This window comes from Callospermophilus lateralis, chromosome 12 (genome assembly GCF_048772815.1).
Source record: "Callospermophilus lateralis isolate mCalLat2 chromosome 12, mCalLat2.hap1, whole genome shotgun sequence".
Taxonomy (NCBI): Eukaryota; Metazoa; Chordata; class Mammalia; order Rodentia; family Sciuridae; genus Callospermophilus; species Callospermophilus lateralis.
In genome coordinates, this window is record NC_135316.1 from 82,073,189 (window position 1) to 82,097,856 (window position 24,668).

A 24,668-nucleotide genomic window follows, 5' to 3' on the forward strand; every position below is an offset into this window, starting at 1 on the left:
TATGATTTGAAAAAAGGAAAAATCATTCCTTTAAGAGGTGATAAAGGGACAGAATTTCTTCACAGAGGAAGTTGACAAAACAATAATCTTACCAAACCAGTTAGGGAAAAATTCTTAATTCATAATGATTCTGATAGACCACTGAACTATATTAGAACAGCTTGAATTTCCTTCTAGGTTTTAACAATCTATTAATTCTAATTTGATAAAATGTGGACAATTTTTGGAATTCTTATTTTATGAAAAAAAATTAAAAATAATTTCCTACACCCTCAATTTACTTACTTTTATCCTTTCCCCCACCGATTCCCTTATTCATTTATTACAAATGCCTAAAGTTCTAGATCCTACACTCACATGCAGCTGAAGGACAGGTACTGAAAAATACCAAAATTACCTCCAATCTCCCCAAGGTCCAAACTTAACACCTGTACATTTCAACTGTAATGCTGCTCAAGGGACCACATACCCTCTCATGACTATCTCCTCAAATCCTGATGTACTTTTTTTTAAAATTAATATTTATGGAATGCTTATCATGTAATAATCCCATCACTTTACTAGGCATCAGGAGTATCTTCCCATTGTCACTTCCCCTTATCAATCACAAGATTTCAATCTATCATTCCCTTCTTGCTGATGAACATCCTCTAATTTCATTTCAAGCCAAAGCAAGTCTTTTTTACTCCAAAGATAAAAGTTTAAGTAACTGCATGATAAGTTTCTAAAACCACACAAAATATGTATTTGCTTCCCAAAGCCTCCATAATACGAGACCTATAACTAAATTAGCTATAAATCAATATAGTCTAAAAGAAATAGAAGACAGGTAAAAATAATTTTAAAAACATATTTTACTGGTAATAAAATAACTAGAGGCAATATATCCAAAAAATTACTATTTTGACATGTAATCAATATAAAAATTGTTGATATTTCACTTTGTGTTGTAAACTAAGCCACTGAAATTTGGTGTATATTTTATACCAAAAGCATATTTCAACTCTTAATGTCTGCATCACAAGTGTTCAATAGCCACAAGATATAGAGACTGTCACACTGATAGAATAGTTATAGACAAACACAAAAACAAGCAAACATATAAAAGATGGACCCATAATGAGACAAATAAAGCTATAAATAGACTCAAAAGGTGCATACAGATAGCGGTCACTGGTAAATAGGTAGGGATACACTGCAATACTATAACAAAAAGAGATAAATTGTATCTCTTTGTATTTATTACTTCTTAAAAATATATAAGTAAAGGACTAGAACTAAAATGATCACCTTGTTATATAAAATGCATTCAAGTAGATACGGGCCATGCTCCCTAAAAACTTGCAACTAGACAAGTAAGAAGGAAGATAAATATTAAATAGAAGTTTTTGCTTTTTCTTTTTTTAATTTTAAAACAGTTTATTTAATGAAAGATATAAACAGTTCCGTAGTTAAAAAAGGAATTACTGGTGTTTCACTGTAGATGAAAGGGGGGGTCAATATTCAATAAGGAACTGAATCACTGGGTCTAATTATCTTCAACATTAGCTATTATCATCCACAGTTTTTTAAGCAACAAGACAAAAATAATTAATGTGCGAGTGTTTTTGGTCTTTCTTTCCCCTGTATCTACTCAAAAGAATTATAGCTTGTCCTCCTGAGTCTCTTTACCTCTTTTTGAAATGGTCTTGCCAGTCTAATTATTTTAGATTTTGTATTATAGAGAGAAAGAAGAAGAGAAGTACAAAGGAAGAGAAGTACAAGGAATATAGAAGGTTAAGGCTGGATGGAAAGTTTGTTTTTTTAAAAAAAATATTTATTTTTTAAGTGTAGATGGACACAACACAATGCTTTTATTTTTATGTGGTGCCGAGGATGGAACCCCGGTCCCGCCCGTGCTAGGCGAGCGTTCTACCACTGAGCCACAATCCCAGCCCTGGATGGGAAGTTTTACAGAAAAGTTTCAAGAAAATCAAGAATAGCTACAGGCCAGGAACAAAACAAATGGAAAAGGGGAAAAAAAACAAAGACTTAACGAAATATTACTATAGACACATATCTTTTTATTCCACATAATGTTTAATGTTGGTAGCATCACAATACCTGATCTCAAATTATTCTACAAAGCTATAGTTATGAAAACATCATGGTATTAGCATAAAAACAGACACGACCAAAGGAATAAAGACACACACATACACAAAAAAAAAAAAAAAAAAAAAAAAACACATAGTTCCAGTCATCTGATCCTGGATACAAGTGCCAAAAAAATACACTGGAGAAAAGGTAGCATTTTTAACTAATGATGCTGGGAAAACTGGATATCCATGTTTAGATCCCTATCTCTCACTCTCCAAAAAATCAACTTAAAGTGAATGAAAGACCTAGGAATTAGGCCAGGAACACTGCATATTCTAGAAAACATAGGGTTAATATGCCAACATATTGACGCAGACACTGACTTCCTTAATTAAACTCCTTAAAGCTCAAGAAATAAAACAAAGATTCAATAAGTGGAATAGTATCAAATTAAACTTCTCCAAGAAAAAGAAATAAATTAAGAGTATGAAGAGAGGTCTAAAAAATGGGAGACAATCTTTGCCATGTTACTTTTCTGACAAGATATTAATAACCAGAATATACACTGAACTTAAAAACTTAACACACACACACAAAATGACACCTTCAATAAATGGACACATGAACTAAACAGACATTTCCCCAAAGAAGAAATGCAAATGGCCAAAAAATACATGAAAAAATGTTCAACATCTTTAGCAGTGAGGGAAATGCAAATCAAAACTACACTGACGCCAGGCGCAGTGGTGCATGCCTATAATCCCAGTGGCTCAAGAGGCTGAGGCAGGAGTATGGTGAGTTCAAAGCCAGCCTCAGTAGAAGGGAGGCACTAAGCAACTCAGTAAGACCTTGTCTCTAAATAAAATATAAAGTAGGGCTGGGGGTATGGCTCAATGGTTGAGTGTTCCATCCTCAGTATCAAAAAAAAAAAACACTGAGATTTCATATCACTTCACTTCAAATAGCAATCATCAAAAATATAAATAATAATAAATGCTGAAGGTTTGGGGAATAGGTACACTTATACATTGTTGGTGGGCATGCACATTAGTACAACCACTATGAAAAGCAGTATGGAGAGTCCTCTAAAGACTAGAAAATAAAACCAATATCACCGCTATCCCATTCATTGGTATTTATTCAAAAGAATTAAAATCAGAACACTATAGTGATACAAGCATACCAATGTTTACAGGAGTATAATTCACAACAGTCAAGTTGTGGAATCAGCTTCGGTGTCCCTCAGTACATAACAGGATAAAGAAAATATAGTATGTACAAACAATTGAGTTTTACTCAGCCATCAAGAAGAATGAAATTATGTTCATTTGCTGGCAAATGGATGGAACTGGAGACCATCATGCTGAATAAACTAGGCCAGATGCAGAAAATCAGGAGTCAAATATTTCTCTTATATCTGGAAGCTAGAGAGAAATAAGGTATTAAAATGGGGAGAGAGATCCTCATGATGAGGAGGAATAGGAAAGGGGAGAAAGAGCAGAATAAAATTAGCCAAAAGATGTCATGTGCATGTACAAACATAGCACAATGAATTCCATTTTTATGTGTAACTATAATGCACCAATTAAAAAATAAATCAATAAAAAAACAAAAGAAAAAGAAGGAAAGAACCTGATTCTGAAAGACATTACTCTTGCTTATTAAACTGTGTGGTATTTTGGTTTGGATATTGTTTTTTTCTTTTTGGACCTACCCACATACTGAGCCTGGCCCAGTAGATAATGAATTTACAAATGGCTCAGGCTCAGAAAGCTCACCTGTATTGCTAGGAGAGGCTGGTTTGGACTGAAGACATTATATACTAAGTGAAACAAGCCAGACACAAAAGAACAAATATTTTATGATTCCACTGACAGGAGATACTTTAAAGTAGTAAAATTCACTGAGACAGAAAATAGAATGGTGACTGTAAGAGGGTAGGCTGCTCATATTAATCTTCTCTTCTGAATTTTGATATTCTCAAAATAATAATCACCTTATTCTTTGCCACTGTGTGATTCCTGTATTTTTATACTTCGTTCAGTTAATACTTACTAGATGTTTAAAATGTGTACAAGTATGGGGGGCTCAGCAGTAGAGCACTCGCCTTGCACGTGCAAGGCCCTGGGTTCGATTTTCATCACCTCACAAAAATAAATAAATAAATAAAATGAAGTTATTGTGTCCAACTACAACTACAAAAAATAAATATTTAATTTTAAAAATGTGTAAAGTATATAATTTTTCAATGGTATAACAAAATATATCTTTCAACAGCATTCCCCCAAAGGAAAGGAGAGTTGATGGGAAAATATGTACCCTTTATGATGTTTAATTTTATGTGTCAACTTTACTGGGTCATCAGGTGTCCAGATATTTTGCTAACCGTTATTCTGAGTATGTCGATGAGGGTGCTTTGGGATGAGATTAACATATTGATCAGTGAAATGAGTAAAGTAGACCACTCTCCCTAATGTAGGCAGGTCTCATCCAATTAGTTGAAACCTAAATGCAACAAAAAAAGCTGATCTTTCCACAAGTTAAGAGCTAACTTCTGTTACCTAATTATTTTCAGTTGGGATATTAGTCTTTTTCTTCCTGCAGCACTTATTGAGTTTGTGCCAACCAACTTTGATGTCAGAATTCATACCAGTGGCTCTCTTGGTTCTCAGGCTTTTAAACATGCAGCAAATCTTCACCATCAGTACACCCCAGTTTCCTGCACACCAAACTACCAATCTTGGGAATTCCTAATACCCATATTGTGTGAGTCAATTTCTTATAGTAAACCTCTTATTTATACACATAAAATCTGTTGATTTGAGCCAATATGTCAGAAGTCTTGAGACTGCAAAATGAGATATCTTACACAAATAGAGCTTTTGAAATAATTTAGTGAATAAATCTTACCACATCACCTGAGCAAGCTTGAGAAGACTAAAGCAGAAACTAAAAAGTGATTATTTAAAACCAATGGATACAACTACAATAAATATATATATGTATGGTTTCTGCAAGAAAAAATAAAGTTCTCATTTACTACAATTTATAGTTAGTATTATAGGAAATAACTATGGAAAACCTCTCATTATCCTGTGCCCTTATGCAAGCTATCTAAGTCACGAAAAGTTGATCTATTCCTGTCCTTTTTATCCTGAAGAACAGGAACTTGTCCTTTAAGACCTAGTTCACAAGTCTCTACTCAATAAAGCCTTCCCAGATTCCTCCAAAGTTAATCCCTACAACATGAATGTCCCCAAAGCATTTTGTTTATATCTCTGCAATATTACTTTATACTACTTTATTCTTCTATTTCCTATGCTGAACTTTAAGTTATTTGAAGGCAAGGATTACAAAATTCTTTTTAAATAGCCAGGGAGAGTCTTGTCTATGGCAAAAGTATACAAGGTTATTCGGTAAATTATTTATCTATCACTCTAGTATTCTGATATTGCTCAAGTAAAAAAAAAAGCTTGTTTCTATATTAAAATTATAATTAATCAGAAACCCAAGTAAGATGAAGCAAAGTAGAACTATAGTCACCAAAAAAAAGAGGATACTGGAATGAGTTGGGTCAGGAAATCTAGATACTAATTTCTAGTCTGTGAAAAACTGTAGAATCTTAGCCTGCCTCGTTTTTAATTTCCTCATCCATGCAAATAATAAGAGTAGGACCATTCACCAGATCTGGGGACATCATGACTCCTTACCCATTTCAAATATTTTGAAAACTTTCTTCTAAACATGAACCATGCATACATACACCTATATATCCCTATCATTCCTCTACCCCCAAATAACAAACTGAAATGCTAAAGTAAGCAGCAAACAGAAATTAGAAAAATCAACATAACCTGGAAAAAAAAGATCTGAACCCAAGCAAGATATGACCAAAACAAACTTACTCCATCAAAGGTGAAAAATATACACAGGAAAAAGTTCACTAAGCACCACAAGATGCCAAGTACTATATTAAGTACTCATGATAACAAGGTAAATAAAATAATATTCTTATCCTCAATAGATTCAGTGTCTCTAGGGTAATGTGAAAAATAAACAATTAAGATGTACAAAATGTATGGGAAAGCAAAGGAAAGGAGGAACAATTTGGAGGGGAATATTAGGGAAGATTCTCTTAAATTGAGTTTAAGATCTAGGTCTTGAAATGAGCAGGAACTTTTTAGACAGAAGATCAAACATTATAACTGAAGAAGTGTAGTAATTATTTAGCAGGTAACACTCAATACACTACAACAAAATAAACAGTTTTGCATTAACTCCTAAATAACTCTTGAATACTTAAATTCAAGGATTTTAAAAGGGTGATCAAGTTATAAAGAATTAGTACAAATTAAGGTAAATATTTCTACAACATTTTTTAAGAAAGTTAAATATTTCTATAACATTTTTTAACAAAATATGTATATGTTTAGAAATGAAAACACTTCTCTTTTAAGATAGCACACTTCAGTTACCTTGGAAAGACAATGATTTTATTGTTCACTGAAGATTTTATATCACAGGTCAAGAGGCTTAAATGATAGGAATAGGAAAGAAAGTGGAATGAAACTGACATAACTTTCCTGTGTACACATATGAATACACATATGAATACACCACAGTGAATCTCAACATCATGTACATCCACAAGAATGGGTTCCTAAGTAGAATAAGACAATCCATGTTTGTATAAATAAATCAAAGTAGATTATTGTCATGTATAACTAAAAATAACAAAGAAAAAAGAATATTTGCAAAAAAAAAAGAGGATGCTTGAATGAGATGATGTATGTCATATGCTTAACACAGTGCCTAACATAGAATTTAATGACTCAAAGTTGTTATTACACTACATCAGCACCATCATCAAAAGTAATGGTATGTTTTACTTATTTTTTAAAGATTCATTTTTTTAAATTGGACACAATATCTTAATTTTTTATTTATTTTTATGTGGTATTGAGTCAAGTACTCTACCTCTGAGCTATAACCCCAGCCTCTATAATTGTATATATATATATATATATTTGGGGGGGGGGATTTTTTAATATTTTTTTAAGGTTTCGGTGGACACAACATCTTTATTTTTATATGGTGCTGAGGATCGAATCTAGTGCTCCGCACATGCCAGGCGATCGCGCTACCATTTGAGCCACATCCCCAGCCCGATATAATGGTATATTTTAAATAGCAACACACATAGAAATGGAAGATCTGACTCTTAGTGTCTCCTCCACAACTAAACAGCATTGCACATTAGACAAGCCCCTTAACCTCAACCATACTTTAAAGCAAATACCCATTTACTTCAAAGGAGTTGGCAAAGGGTATTCAAAACATAAAAGATAAATCCAAGCCCAATATATAAATGCCAATTCTCTTCCAGATTTGAAAAAATCTTAAGTAACAGTAGAGTTACTTATATCTCACCTTTAATCTCACCTTTAAATCAACTGCAGGTGATTTCTCTCAGTAGATATAAGTATTTACTAAAGGGAGATATATCTAAACACTTATACTCCCATAAAATTTTATACTAATTAATATTTGCTCTAATTTAATAAACTGAGAGGAATCACAATTATTGGAAATTATATTACCCAGACCTCCTATTGTTTGTTTTATTCAAGCCCATATATATGTGATATTTCACAAAATTACCTCTACCATAGAACAAGAAAATCACCCAAATCTATTTTATGTAATACATTAATGCATAAGTTAAAATATTAATTTGTGTAATGTTATAATATCCTAAATACTATATCATTTATGTAATATTGTAATATAATCAGAGTATATATTCTGATTCAACATTTTCCTCACTAAATTGTATAAATTTCAAAGCCAGTTACCATGTATAATATTGTATAGTCAATTATTTCCCCAAATTTCAAAAGCTCACAGTATAGTTCTTGCTCAGTCACTTCTGTACAAATCCATCCAACTGTCATGCATTCATTTTTATTTCATCTGAACAGCTTGTCCTAAGTCCTACACAGGAAACACTCCCAACTACAGAATCAACTCACTGAGGCTGGCTGGTTCCTCCCCTTCCAATGTCATCTCTTCACACAATGCTGCATTTAGGATAGTATCTAAGTAACTATATTTTATTTAGTAATGGGAAAGAACCCTAGCTTTGAAAACTGAAAGTTATGAGTCACAGTTCTGCTAGTCAGTACCTGCATAGTCTTGTCTACTTCCTCACATTTCCTACAGCCAGCCTTAAGTTTCCTCACATTTCCTACAGTCAGCCTTAAGTTTCTGAATCCAGCTGTAATGAAGGAATGGTTATCTATAAAATGGGGTTACTCTGTGATTAGATATGCAACTCAATTTCAGAAGTGCATGGTATATACTTAACAGCCATTAAAATATAGTCTAACATTATTTTCTAGTAAGATTTCAGTCATTGTAAAAGCTTTTACCATAGCTCTCATCTAACTTACATGTGGTACATATTAAAATAAGCAGAAGGAAAAAATGTGAATAAAGTGCTGAAAAAAAAAACATATAGTCTAATATTATTTTCTAACACAAACTGATTATGAAATAGTGTTTGATCTTCTAACTTGCCCTCAGGGTTGTTACCCAAGTAGTCTTCTAAGTATTTAAGCAAATACTCCCAGAGGGAGAAATTATTTGCTTAGAATCACCATTCAGGTCCTAATACATCTATATGTGAGATTCACCCACGTGAGGGAAGGAGGAGATGCAGCAGATTCCAGGCAAAGGAACTCTTGTTACCTTACACCTGTCCCTTTCCTAGTTTTCCACACTCCTCACCCAAAGAAGGAAATAACGAAAACTACCATAGGCACTGCTAAAGACTATAAGGGATTCAGAACAGAGCTTCCATGCTTCCCAGAAGATCAGGACAGGTGAGTATCTGAGATGCACTCCCTAACAGGTTCACCAGGCTCAGATACTCCAAACTAACACAGGACACCTCAAAATTTAGTTAGATTATTAGTTTTTTCGATGATTAGATGATTCTCAGTTCTAAGAATAAAAATAACAATAGTAAGTACTAAATAAAGTTAGCTATATACCAATTACTTCACACCAATTCATTCAATCTGTAGGATCAACTCACAAGATAGATGTCTCCATTTTATAAGTAGGATAACTGAGGCACAGAAATTTTAATGGCTGTATTCTATTCTGTAACACGATACAAAACAATTTATTTAACTTTTCACTCTTGTTGAACATATAAGTTGTTGTCAGTCATTTTCATCACAAAACTACATTTAACTCTCATACCTATCTACAGGTAATTTTTCCTTAGCCTCAAGAACTAAAGATTAGTAAGAGGACTTCTTCAAAGTTCTTGATACATTCTCCTAAACTGCTGAACAGAATAACTAACATTTTACATGCCCAACAGCAGCATTTATGATTATTTTAGCATTCCCCACCTAACAATGTAACAATGATTATTTCCTTTTAATCACTTCTTTTTCATGCTATTATCTTATGTTCTTATTTAGTGAAGGTAAATATCTGAAATTAACCATATATATATATATATATATAGAGAGAGAGAGAGAGAGAGAGAGAGAGAAAGTGTGAGAGAGAAACACACACACACATATATACATACATACATATATGTTTCTTCTTTCTTGAAAGAAAGAAGTCCTTTAACAAGTTAATTTTTTATGATGTGTCCTATACACTGAATATCTATGGGGTTTTTTGTAATTTTTGAGTTAGAGTATTAGAAATCTTTAAGGTACAATGAATAGGAACAGGATTCAAACTGGCTTAAATAAAATAGGAATTCAGTCTGAAGATAGACTGGAGGGGTTCCAAAAATGCCCTCAACAATCCATCCCTTGGTTCTAGGTGCCTCTCAAGCAGATGCTGCCTCCATCATGGCAGACTGCCAGTCAACTCTTGACTTATATACTAACATTTTGTAACAACCCCAGTGAAAGCACCTTTTTCTTTCTCCAGAAGAATGAAATAAGTTATCAAGCTGTCTAAAAAGTATACCTAAATTTTATAACCATTATCTGTTACTGATGAGCAAAGGGTAAATTTCTGTGTCTGACCAAGGAAAGTCTCAAACTATACAAATGAATAGAGAAGGAATGACCCCTCAGACATGTCTCAGAAAATCTAGAATTGTTAACAGCAGAAAGAATGAATGCTAGAAAGTCTAACAATTAATATCTGAAACATCTAACCCTGGGATGCCATTCAACTCATGCATCCATTTCTTTCCATATATATAATTTTTAAATACTCATGTTTAATAATGTTACCATCTTAGCCACAACAGGAAATAGTACTCACCATCTCACCATGGGATGGGGGGAAAAATTACAATGTCAAGTTATTGTATCCAGCTACAAGTTTGAAATTTCTGTATTATGAACATAATTCTTAATCACATACAATGTACATTCTCCTTGGTGGTACTTCATACTAATATATAGCAAGAAAATAAATTTAACTATCCCTCTTATAACTAACATACAATGATAAGAGAAAAACACAAATTATGACAATAATAATCACTCCCACTTAGAAGAGTGGAGAAGGTAAATTAAACTATGGTCACTAATTCAAAGCACTAATTCTGGTAAATGGAGTTATATGGTCAGCCAATTCTGGAAGCATTCAATCCTACTAAAGATGAGCTCACTTTTGCATTATCCTCCATGGCCACAAATTTCATTTTCAGAGGCTACAGTGTTTTAACAGCATACTTTCTCTTAATGAAGCCTCAAGAAGTCAGAATTCTCTTTACCAGGTTTGAAGTTTCTTCTGGAAGTACAGCTTACCTAAAACCTAGTAAGCTTTTGCTGAATCTACTTCAGTAACTTGAATTAGCAACAGAAACAAGAGTTCTTGTTGAAATACAGTATATCAATTTGGGTTTCAACTCTCAGCAACAGACCTCTCCCAGTTCTTTTAAAATCTCAGCTTGATGATCTTCTTTGAAGCAATGTGAAACAAGAAGCTGGTTGAGGAGGCAAAACTAGCATATCACTTGGTCCCTAGTTTAGAGCTCTTTACAATTAGATTGTTACTTTGATCTGGGGACTGAGAGGTGCTTGGGAGAAGCTTATAAAACAGAACTTTACCAAATTTAAATATTTCCTCCTTGACAGGGGGTTAAAAAAAATGGATTTTCCAACCTGCAAATCTTTCTTTTTTTGGGGGGGGGAGGGGTTTACAGAGATTGAACCCAGGTGCCTGACCACTGGGCAACATCCCCAGGCCCTTTTTTATATTTTTATTTAGAGACAGGGTCTCACTAAGTCGCTTAGGCCCTCGCTAAGCTGCTGAGGGTGGCTTTGAACTTGCTATCCTCCTGCCTCAGCCTTGGGAGTCACAGGCATTACAGAAGTAAGCCACCACACTAGCCATCCTATAAGCCTCTTGATATATTGATTGTCTTCTATTTGGATAGGCAGCTATAGGCAGAAAGGTCCTCTCTTACTTGAAAGACTACATTTTCCTTACTCTGCTTTCAGGAATGCCAGCTTGAACCGAAGTTAATTGTTCTCTTCTATAAGACACTATCAAAGATTTCACCATTACTAAAATTCCATCCCCAGTGGTGGTTCCATGAGCAAATATAACGTAGCTGACATTTTAAAAAGTTGCTCTATATTTCTGAAAATGAACTCTGAGGGAATAGCAAAGTTCTCAATACCTTGGACTCCATTTCAGCATTTAAGCTGATTCTTATAGTGTCTAATTTCTAGATACTAACTCTATGCTAGTGGCGATTCTTTCCATTTACAAGTCACAACAACCCAACTTCAAATAATTTAAAACTAGCTAACAACAATTACACACAGACACAGACACACACACACACACACACGCACGCACGCACGCACGCACACATAAATGCATAAATGTGTGTGTGTACTGGGGACTGAACTCAGGGGGACACTCAGCCACTGATCCACATCACCAGTCCTATTTCATATTTTATTTAAAGACAGGATCTCACTGAGTTACCTCGTTTTTGCTAAAGCTGGCTTCGAACTTACCATCCTCCTGCCTCAGCCTCTGGAGCCACTGGGATTACAGGGGTGTGCCACCATGCCCAGCACAATAATTTTTTTTTATTTATTTATTTTTTAGTGCAGAGGATGGAACTCAGGGCCTTGTCCATGCAAGGCAAGCACTCTACCAACTGAGTTATATCCCCAGTCCTTGCCCAAATTCTAAGGCAGGCACTACAACCACAGACTGAGTCTGGATGTTGTTCAGTATCCCCAACAGGTGGAGTTCCAGCACAAGTCCTGGATTGACTCTGGGGCACCTCTGGTTAAATGTTAATCCCTAAACCAATCACTGATTTTGGTGACCACTGAAAGTAGAGTCAACCCACCTCACACAGCTGAATTAAGAACAGGAGATGAGGTACCATTACAAAAACAAAAGATGTTAATGCTCTGGTAATATGACAAGCTGACAATGATTTTTTTGTTTTGTTTGTTTTAATTTCTAGTCGATATATTATAAATATTTTAATAACATGCTCTTTGTTACATGCATCTATTTGATCATACGTATGAGTTTAATAAAAAGTTTTTATCAAAATTTTACTTATTCACAGATGTCAATTAAAAATAACATTTACATATGAAGTAATACCTACATAGATATGTATATCAGATAACACATATATATTCAACACATACTTATTTTGGGGGCTAAATAATACATTAAATTTACATGAGTCTAATTTATTTTAGAATCCAGAACACAGACCCTACTCTTGAACACAATTTTCAAAAATTGGTCCTAATTACTACTGCCCTGCATACTCAAAATGCATTGAACGTACTTACTCAAGGATCAGAAATACAAAAAATATATAAAAGATCAGCTTTTGCCCTCATGGAATTCACAGGCTAGAATGAGAAAGGAACAAAAATAACTGTAATAATAGAGAGTGATGTGTAATACAAAAGAGAAGACTGATAGTGCATGAAGTATCATAATTGCAGGCATAAAATGAAAAACATTTGGGACCGATGCATAAAAATATTTTAAATAAACAGTAAAAATGCAGATGATTGAATATAATACATCTATACTAGTATACAAAATGGGGCTGGGTCTGCTAGACGCTGTGAATTTTTTTATACCACTTGGGAAAATATAGCAAAAGAAGAGAGAACCTTGAACTACTTTTAATTATTAGCATAGTCTATACCAAAATCTGACAATATTTACTTAACATTAATATAATTTAATCACAAACGGGCTTTAGAATATTTTCTGATTCAGTGTCATCATATGATTAAGTTAATATTTCTGTGAAAAATCTCCAAACTTTTTATATTTAAACTTTCAATACTTATGTATTTAATTTTCCATACTCAATAGCAAGAATAAATGTAAAAGTTAATATGAAAAGCAAATTAAAATGCAGAAAATTCTTTTAATATAAATAAATGTGGTTTCATAAGTATCAAGGACTACCATGAGTCTACCTAAAATTCAACTATATATTTTTAAAATAAATTCAAATGCAAAACATACCTTTTTGTGAAATTCTAAATATCATCAAAATAAAAATGATTCTGAGTATCAAGGTACAAATGAAATCACTCTAAGGAAGAAGAGTTACTGTCACATCAAGTACAAAACATAACTTAAAATTTCCCTTTTGATAAAATACCATGATCCAGGTGCCAAGAGCAAAGGAACTTAATAAGCCACAAAATCAAAGCATCTTGTTATGCTTTCAATATAGTAAACAGCATGACACTTTAAATGCCAAAAATAATATTAAAGGAAATACCATTTCTACAAATAAATACACAATATACCTCACAGTAATTCATGAAAAAATCTAAAAATTCATGAAAATCTCAATAATTCAGCAATTCATGAAAAAACTACAAGTCTATGGTTAAATTCCATAATTATAGAATTAAATGAAATTCTATAATTATGAAACTATATTGCATAAGATGACTATTCAAAATACCCTACTGTGAATTCTTTCATTAAGTAAATATTAGTCCTCTATTTAATCTTTTCTTAAAAATCACATTCATATTAGAATCTGTGATAAAAACAAACTTCCACATTATAAACAAAGATAACATATGCTATTTATATAGCATTACTTCAAGGAGAAACTGTACATAAACATATGTCAAGTATGTTTACAAAGGAAGCAATAGATTTAAGTAGTGTGCCTACTTTACAATAACCAACAAGAAAAATCTCTTTAATACAGTTTAACTCTCTTATAAAACCACATGTAATAATTCCTCCTGAAGTCAAAGTGTGTCAATAATTAGTTCTTTCACTGGTAAAACTACAATGCAAAAATCCTTGACAATGTACTCTTATTGTAACATTACTTACAAACTAATTTGCTCATATTCCTAATACTCTCCATCACATAGATTAATGTTTTAAGTCCACTATCCTACCATTATACAAAATATATGTATCCACAATGAAATCATTCATTTTATTTCTCATTACATTTGTGATTCTTCACCAAACTCCCATAATCCACTTGAGTAGTACAGATGGATATCTACCTTTGGCAAACAAAAACAGAAAAATTCCAACCACCACTGTGTTGAAGTCCTATATTTTACTACATAGTTAAACTTTACAAAACTTTTAACCTTGGGGGCAAGGCAAGTGTAAAATATTACCCCAAAAATAAACAGTGGTACTCTCATATTTCTCATACTATATAGGAAGAATGGATAGGAAAAAAGAAACATATTTTGACAAAGGTGACTATGACAAGAATATTGTTTAAAGTAAAAAAAAAAATGTTTTGAAGTTTAGTTTCCTTTATTTCTTTACTGTCACAAAGAGCAGTGTAATTTTCTTTAACATTTAAATTAAGAATAAAAATTTTTGAAACTCACTTCATAAATAGGGACTTCCAATCATTAACAAGCCACTTAGTATCCTAAATAAATTTTATCAACTGTATTACTTATGAAATAAATAGTCAAGTTTTCATAATTATTTTTTTAAATGTCCATGATTTCCAAGTTTTTTTTGAGAGTCAGCTTAAATTTTCACATGACATTTACAACAATGTTTTGGAACAATAAATTTCTAAACCTACCATTCAAGAAATATTATACTTCACATGACTAATTCATATTCTATAATCAATATAATTTACAATAATAAGCAACTCCTTTTGTTACTTAATCTTTGTCCCAAAAGTTTCCATTTAAAAGTTATTGCATTCTTTAAATATATACAAAGAAAACTTAAACCTAACTTTTGTTATTCCAAAAATCAATGAGTTACAGGTCTTAAGTGGATTGGGGAATATATCATTTCAGTATTACCATATTTCTAAGGACTTTAGGTTTAATGATAACTTAATCTCTAAAATAATGTTTACATAATTCATAAATTTCTTTTTACCTCAAGAGAAATATTTCACTTCTTTTCATAGTCTACTATGTATCTAAAGAACCCCATCTGTTAAATACCGATCTAGCAGATCTAGCATGCGTGGCTACTGCTGCAGTGTCCCAACTGGTTACACATTCAAATCAGTGTCCAGTTTATGAAAGCTCTACTGCCTCTTATCAGATTAAAATGTACTAAGTAAGAATACAAATAATATTACCACATCATCTAAAGTAAAAATATTGGTTAGACAAAAACTGTGGGGGAAAAAAACTTAAAATGTTTCTTTAAATAAACAGATAACCAGCTAACATACTACCATATTTTTGAAACTTCATCTCTTTTAAAAAGAAAAAAAAAAAAGTACTGACCCCCTATTTGCACTTATTTAAACTGAAAATCCCAAGAAAACCAATTAGTTATTTAGAAAAGAACTGGTTATATCAATGGGAGGACATTCTCCCAAACTTACACTGACTTTTTATGGTGATTTATCTGAAGGGTACACAAAAGTAGAAAGCTGTTTTCTATTTAAACAGCAATAAATGTAACAAAGACAGATAATTGCCTATCTTTGACTTCATACACTAGCAAAAAAAAAAAAAAAAAAGAAAAAAACAGCTTCAACTTTTCTGTGAATTTAATAAGTTCATAAACCACAGACGTTATCTAATCCATGTCTCAGGGCACCACTGCCATAGCTGCAGCTTTCTTTCAGTTTTCCAGTACATCAAATAAAAATAACTGCTTGGCCGAAAAATCATAGTGCATGGCTGTTATAGAATCCCCTGGCAAGCATATTTTTGTGTTCCTGTGACTCCACACCAAATACAATATTCAACTGATTGCTTCTGATTTACACCTTGCCTGCCAAAACCCAACCTTACAGTATGTCAAAGACTAGATATTGCAGGGTAAACTATTTTAAAAGCTTTGCTGCAGCAAAAACTGCATTTACAAAGCACTGAAAATGAACTCTTAATTATGCTCTATTTATGATTCTTCTCTCCTTATATCTTTCTCTTTCTTCCTCTGTCATCTTGAAGGCTTCTTAGCCTCTTCTGTACATAGCGCAAAACATTAAGTCATACACAGTTCTGCAGTAACTCTTTCTTATCATGAAAGAAACCAAAACCTGCGTTAACATCTTTCCTTTAGTCTTTATCCACATGCCACGCTCCTAAAGGCAACCATAAAAACCAACCTGTATGATTTGGTGCCCTCACATTTTAAAGCTTATGTGCACACACACAAAATACTAAGAGATCAGCATATTGAGGGCAATGTTACAAAAAAAGCGAAGACTGCCTAAGAGATGGGGGTGGGGTGGATGCTGCTACAACACACTACATCATTGCCTTGGAATATATTTAAAGACAGATGCAAAACTGCATCATTTTTCTCCTCCCTCGAAAACATCACACCCCAGCTGCTCAAGTTGGAGCTAATGCGCTTCTCACATTTCAGTAGCACCGGGGAATTTAGGCTCCAGGGGCAAGACTGTCATCCTCAGAGAGCGACACCACGGGCAATTAAAGAGTGAGGGAGAAAGAACCCCAGAGAACCAGAGGCCTCCTCACACCCTAACTAAACTCTAAAGTAGACCTAAAACCTTCCCAGCAAGGGATGGTTTTTACTCATAGTCACGAGAAGTGATAAGAAGCGGTGTTAAGTTGGGCACTGCGCTCAGGTGGCAGGAGAGGACCAAAAGAGAGGAGGGAGGTGGCGTGGCTTTGGCAGCACGCAGGCAGGTCACCCGCTGGGCAATACCGGCTGAACGAGCTTTGCTCCCAGGGACGCGCTGCGTGTATGACCTGGGGTGGGGGGTGGGGGCCAGAGACGCTGGGGAGCGAGGATATGGGGGCTGGGGAGCAGAGCGAGAGCACGCCTTTTCCCTTACCAGGTTGAGCACCGTCTCCACGATGTCCCTGTTGCTGACCTCTCCGACCTGTATGAGTCCAATCAACACTGCGAATTTCATCCGGATGTTGCGGATCGGCACCGAGGGGTTAATCATCCCCGCGGGGAGCACCACCGAGCCGGAGCCGGACGCCCCTCTCAGCTCCCCCATCCCGGTGCCCGCGATGCCGCCACCTCCGCTGCCCCCGCCGCCTCCGCCTCCGGCCCCGACGGCGATGAGCCCCACGGGCTGAGGCTCGAGCCCCGGGCCCGGGCCCGGCTTCTCGCTCGCCATTGGGCCCCCTCCTGGGGAGAAGAGCAGAGAAGCGGCGCTGCCTCCGCCGGTACCGTTATACCTGCCTCGGCCCCCGCCCCCCGGCCGTCGCCTCCGAGCCCCAGCATCCACCAGCGCCGCGGCGCCGGGCCCGCTCCCCGCCCGTGCTTCAGCCCGGCCCGCTCCGGCGCCCTCCCCGGCGGAGGCGGTGAGGGATTCTCAGCCTGATTCCCGGTGGTGGCGGCGCCGCTAAAACCGCTGCCCGGTGAGCGGCAGTGCCCGCCCAGCAGCTGTGCCGCTGCCGCTGCCGCCGCCGCTGCCTGCTCTCTCTCCCCCTCCCGGTCCGTCCGGCCCGGCCCGCCCCCCGCGGAGATGCTGCCGCCGCTCCAAACAGCCCTGGGGCGCCAGCAGCTGGTCTCGGCGCTGGCCGGTGCTGAAGCTCAGGCTGTGGCCGACGTTATTGACGCTGCTGCTGCCGCTGCTACGAGCGCCACTGTTGTTGTGAAGCCCCGACGCCGCCGCTCACTCCGCCATGTTGCCGCCCCCTGCCTGCGGTAGCGGCCACTGCGCCTGCGCAGAGCCTCCGGGGGCGGAGCCCTCGCTGCACCCCCTCTTTTGCCCTGCCCTCCTTCTCTTCCCACCCACCCACCCCGACACCCCTCATCCCTCCCCCAACCTCCCAGAACGGATAGACAGGTGAGCAGGTGCATGGGGACGGCTGCCAGACACTGGGGCCAGCCGGCAGAGGCGGGGCGGGTGGCTTCCTTGTGTTTGTTCCCCTGAGGGTGGATTCTCCCTGTGGGGAAGGACACAGTGTGCGTGTCTTGCCTTCACTGCCACCTCCTCTTTCCCTCTGTCTTCTTGCAAGGAGGAGGTTCATCTTCTTCGTCGTTGCATCCAGCCGCTGCTACTGCCAGTGCCACGTGCCTTATAAGGTAGGGGAGTGGCAGACGACCTCTTTCTGCCCCTCTTTGCCCTTCCTCACAGTCCTGTCCGCCTACCCTCCCTGGAATTTCCTAAAGGAAAAGTGGCTGGCAAAGCAGAAGCAAACACACCGGGAGGGACACGCCTGCATTGCCGCGGGAAGGATACAGATGGAGTGTATTGGGTCTTTTTCTACTGCCATGAACGAGCCTGACACCTGCACACACAGGCGCGACTTAAAATAGAACTTGTCAAACAGTGATCCTCTCTGGAAAGAGCTCTAAACAACAAACAGCTCTTGAACTCATATCTCGGCCTAAAAAGGCGGCATTCTGTGATATGGTGCGGTCTTGGGTGGGAGCAACACACCCCACACTTTAAAACTCCCTAACGATCCTCAGGTATGATGCCAGTTAATGATGCCTCCCTTTTTCATGGGCGTGTATGGTTCAGAGGAGTTTTTAGATGATCTAAAAATATGAGTGATTCTTGCTGCCATTCTTGATCCGTGACAAAAGTAGATTTCGGTATCTGCACCGTCACAGAAGCAAAAAAGGGGGGGAGGGTATTACTTTTAATTTAAAAAAAAAAAACTTAACATGTACAGTTATCTTGCTGCTGGTATTGAATTAAAACTAAATAAGCATGACTGCTAGTTTCTTCTCAGAAATGAAGAATGCAATATTCTTTAATATTTCATGACTGTCCTTTTCAATAAAAACATATTACAAGTCGCAAGAAATATTAGGTATCTTGAGGTCTATTCAAATCAGTTTTAATTGTCATCTCAAATGAAAAAAAGTCAATATACAAATCCATCATAATCCAGTTGTTATTAATCATATTTAATTGGATCTGGGCACATGGAAAAATTCCGAAGTGCCACAGGTTATAAAAAGTTTCTCAAAATCAGTGCTTAGGATTATAGTTACTGGTGATATGACTGTTTAAATTTGCACTGAAGTAATCAAATTATTAAAATTGCTGAGCAAAATTTCTAAAAGAAGTGGTAATCAGCTTGTTTAATTAAATTAAATGACAATGGAATTTAAAATGTTAGCATGGTTGAAACTGTATGAGAAATTTACAAGATTAGTCTTGATAGTTTGATTTGAAAAATCTTGTAACAATTCTAGCTACAGCATTTTGATCTGTCCCAGGTAAGTATCATCTACTTCTATGAAAACTATATTTCATTTACAAATTATGTATATATATATATATCCAGACTGAAAGGTTATCACACTATGTTTTTATGCCCCACTGTGCATCTAGGTGATAGATAAATAGAGAAGCAGGTTCTACCTCTTGCTATTTTTAGACTTCTTGTATGAATGCTTTGACAGTGACAGCTTGAAATTTCCTTTCTGAATAAATAGCTCAACATTATTTTAACATTTTTGTTTTATTTTCCCTGCTTTGTTTCTTAGGCAAAATGTGCATTTAGGTTGTTTATCCTGTTTGTTCATTTTTCTTTAGTGGAGATAAAAAATGGGATAAAGAGGATATCACTACTTCAAAGTAGGAAAAACTTACTGCTTTTGCATATTAAATTCAATTTCAGAGACTTTTAAAGAAACTTACCAATTAAAGTGTACTCTCATACACTGTCAGTTCCTCACAGGCATAATGGAACTGTGGAAAGTGCATGGGGCTTTGAATCACACCCATAATTTACTACCTGTGCAGTCTACTCAAGATATTTGAACTTCAGTGTACTCTTTCCTTAAAGAGAGATGATAATACCTATCCCATAGGAAAGTGAGAATTCAGTAAAAGAATTTCAACTCAGCAGTTAGCTTGAAGTTAAATGTGTCTTCATATCCTTAGTATACAGACACAATGTGTGTTTAGTGACCTATAAACAAATAATAACAACATCTTTAAGATTTCACAGTTAATATGTTTTCAGTACTATCTCCAAAAGCATAAAGTTGTTAATAAGGACAGCAGGTCTGTTTCCTTTTTGCCTACAAAGCCAGTTTCTCTGAAAATGTTCAAATAACTTAGCATTTACATTCACAGTATTTTAAAATAAAAGATAGTTCCATAATAATGAGTGACCTCAAATGTTCATTTTTAAATCTCTAGATTAAAAACATGTTATATGGTGATTATAAATTTTGTATACATTTTTTCACACACATACTTCCAAAGGGCAGCTCTTCAAAGATAAGAAGCCTGTGAATGTGAGTTTTAAGAGGCAGTGTTTGTTTCACAGTGATTGCAAGTGCATGCTCCAGATGCAACAGAACCTGGGTTTGGATTCCACTTCCACCACCCACTTCTATGTACAACCTTGAACAAATGCCTGAGCTTCAAAGCCTCTGTTTATCCAATTATTATGGTTTGTATGTGAAGTGTCTCCCAAAAGTTCACATGTAAAACAATGCAAGAAGTTTTGGAGGAGAAATGATTAGAAAGTAATCTTAATATAATCAGCGAATTAATTTCTGATGGGATTAACTGAATGGTAACTGGAAGCAGGTAGAATGTGGCCAGAGGAAGTGGTTCTTTGGGGGCGTGGTCTGTGGGGTATATATTTTGTATCTGGAGAGTGGAGGCTGCCTCTCTGCTTTGTGATCACCATGTGAGCCACTTCCCTCTGCCACACTCTTTGGCCCAGACCTTCAGCCTAACCTCAAGCCTGGAAGAATGGAGCCGGCCTTCTATGGACTAAGACCTCTGAAACCATGAGCCCTCAAATAAACTTTTCCTCCTTTACAGTTGTTCAGTCACAACAGCAAAAAAGCTGACTAAAACACCAATCCAGGTATGATAATAATATTTCCTAGGCTTAAAGTGGCTAATACACTAAAAGTACTTAATGTGTAACAACTGCCAAACAACCATACTTCAGACTATAGGAACAGACCCTGTAATAATTATTTTTGTGTTTTCAGAATCTAATATACCAAGTTCGTAATTTGCATTTGATGAATGTGTCTAAAAATGAATGGGTAAAAATAGTAGTTCAAAGTAATTATTCCCATTCCCATTACCTGTTCTTTAAATATCAAGTTTTTCACTTTTCCCTAAGCTTTATCTGAATGGAAAACTCCAAATTCTTCATAGGTTGGGACTAGTGTAAAACAGAGGGGAACTCTTCCCTCAGCCTTAACCTTTAGAAATACAACTCCCACTGATGCAACCCCAAATCAAATTAGATTTGTTTGGTTTGGTTTAGGTTTTTTTAAGCAGCATGACACTAATGATTCATGTAATGTAGTAATGATTCATGTAATGTAGTAATGATTCATGTTTGGCATGTAATAGGTTCTCAGATAATTTTAGTTCCATTCCCCTCATATGTTGAAATTATTATCAAGTTGAAAGGCAAGATTTTTTGTTCTGTTGGGTTGGGTTTTGTTTTGATTCTAGTCATGCTGCTTTTTAGTGTCAGCCTATCTCCGATATGTATCCTTACATGTGGATTTTAAGATACAAACTACAAAATCATGTATGTCTATTTAAATTTGAATTTTATTTTATTCAAATTTTCTACTTAATTTTCTGTTTAAATTTCATCTGCTAGAAGTTTCTTAATCCTGAGTACATCTTCCAAATAATTTATTGCCTATTCTTCTGTAAATTTGAGGACATACATACCTTCCATATTTATTCAAATATTTGATTTAACAGGATAAAAACAGCTTAGTAACTGCTAGCAATATTCTGGTTGAGATCAACTCACTTTAAGACAGTCATAGCATTGATTTTAGGAGATTACAAACAGCAGGGTTTTAAAAAATGAAATAGACTAGAAACACAGAATGGGAAATGTCAAGATGCATCCTTTGGTAAGGGTAGGTACTGTTTTATGAGAGTTGATTTAATTATGTGTATACATACACATGTACATAGTGTGTATGTGTATATGTGTGTATGGTTACTGGATAATGATGTAAAAATTAGTTCTTACTGCAAGTCATAGTCAAAAGTTTGGAAACTACTGATTTAAGTTGTCAAGCACCTGTTTTGTATAATCTTTCAACTATTAATTAACAACCATTCTGTGCCAACAACTAGACCATATTTCTCTAATTTGTCCCAAAGAGACATTGATAACTGCCTAGCTGAGTCTGGGTGCACTCTGTCCCTGTACTGGAGCAAAATAAATCTATTTATTAATTAATTAATTAATTTGTTTATTTATAAAAATATATAAAGTTAATTATTATCAGATTGTGTGATATTAAGCAACTTGCTGTGAATTTTCAAGAATTTACCTCCCTCTGGCTTCAGAACTTCAGTTCTCTGGAACTTCTAGTTCTCTATGATTCCTCCAAGACCACTGGGAATTGTTCACTGATCTGGCTTTCAGATTCTTTCAGGATAGATGGATAAAATTTGTCCTGGTTTGGGAACATGAAGTCATTTAGACTAAATAGGTGGATATTTACAGTTTCTTTATCAAACTGAAACTTTTCTTTCAATACTATTGCTCCACCTCTTTGCTCTACTAATTTTTCTCCTAAACAGAGAATATAGATACTCAAAGTAGAATTTCAATATCTGTTACCTACTTTGTCCCACTTTTGGAAAGGCTAAAATGTTATGCTAACCAATCAATATTTAAATGCCTACTATGTGGAAAAAAATGGCCCAGTTAAAATGGATGATTTTTAAATTTTCTATTTAGAGAAATATATTTTTACACATAATCAGCAAGTCAATGTCAAATGAACGGTACAAAAATAGTGAGCACTCTGAAATTTCAGATAGAGATGGACTAAGCACCCTAGTGCACACATGTTCCCTCAGACACCACGTGCACATATCTATCTGCCATTTAATCTGCAGTACTTCTGCCCATTCTTCCTGGCAATGTCTGGCATGCATCCCATTCTTTTCATATTCACTTCCATCATTCTGATTCAGATGTTAGAAACTTCATATCTCATCTCCTTGTCTACCCACTCATTATTCTTCTCTAATGTCACATGGATAATCTCCCTAAAGCTCTACCTTGATGGACAGATTAGTGGTCCTGAAGTTTTGCTTTATTAATCACTATAGTTTCTGCATACATATGTGTCATCTGCTCAAAACATCACCAGTAACTCTATTTGCCTAACAAAGTAAGTCCAGAGTCCATATCTTGATACCAAAGGCCCTCTATACTTTGTTTTCTTTTTTAACTTCTTTCTGTTCCTGCCAAGAATCCTATACCCATGGCTCCCAAACTTTTTGAGTGTGTGCAGCTCTTTTTATCACTTAGAAATATTTTGCTGAGTCCTATTCTCATACCTAGAGATTAATTTTTATAATATCTTTTAATTTCCATTGAGAAAATAGACTGTGAAAAACAGTTATTTTCAAGTCAATAATTCCTAATAATTACTAATTTTGACTTTTAAAAAATCACACACCTACATAAATTTTAAATATACACACACACACTAACACACACACTGTTGTGGGTCGAATTACTTTGACTTCCAAAAAATATGTATAAATCCTTACCTCTGGTACCTGTGAATGTGCTCTTACTTAGAAATAAGTTCTTCATAGATGTAATCACCTTCAGATAAGGTTATACTGGAATGGAGTGGGCTTTAACTGAATATGATTGGTGTCCTTATAAGAGAAGAGACACAGGGAAGATGGCCATGTGAAGTCAGAGGCAGAGATTGGAATTAAGCTGCCACAAACCAAGAGAAACAGGTTGCTGACAACCACAGAAGCAAAGATATATTCTTTTCTAAGGTCTTCAGATGCAGCATGACCCTGTTGACACCTTGATCTTTGACTTTGGGCTTCCAGAACCATGAGAAAACAAATTTCTACATCCCACACCCCACTCCAGTTTGTGGATACTTTGTTACAACAGCCCTAGGAAACAAATACACTATATACAAACATAAATGTGTTTAATTTCATTCTGTCCAGAAATAATACCTGATATGTACAAGTATCCATGAGCTACTTTCAATAATTCTGAGTTTCCCAAGTTGTAAAACAAAGCTGTGGTCAACTTGAGCTACTGTCTCTTCCCAAATGAATACACTCTGATTTGTATTCCCAAATGAATACACTCTGATTTCTTGCCTTTCTCCTGCTCTTCCTTCTCCTGACAGCACTGTCCTGGTTTCCCCTG

General features: G+C 35.8%; 1 protein-coding gene across 4 annotated transcripts in view; it reads right to left on the minus strand.

Annotated features, from left to right (window-relative positions):
- Window positions 1-17,665, minus strand: part of Nbea (neurobeachin) — a 622,915-nt gene extending 605,250 nt beyond the window's left edge. For all 4 annotated transcript variants that reach the window (XM_076872612.1, XM_076872611.1, XM_076872614.1 and 1 more), the window contains exon 1: window positions 17,372-17,665. In XM_076872612.1, the coding sequence (XP_076728727.1) occupies window positions 17,372-17,665 (294 nt within the window). The remainder of the gene's footprint in view (window positions 1-17,371) is intronic.
- Between the last annotated feature and the right edge of the window lie 7,003 nt (window positions 17,666-24,668).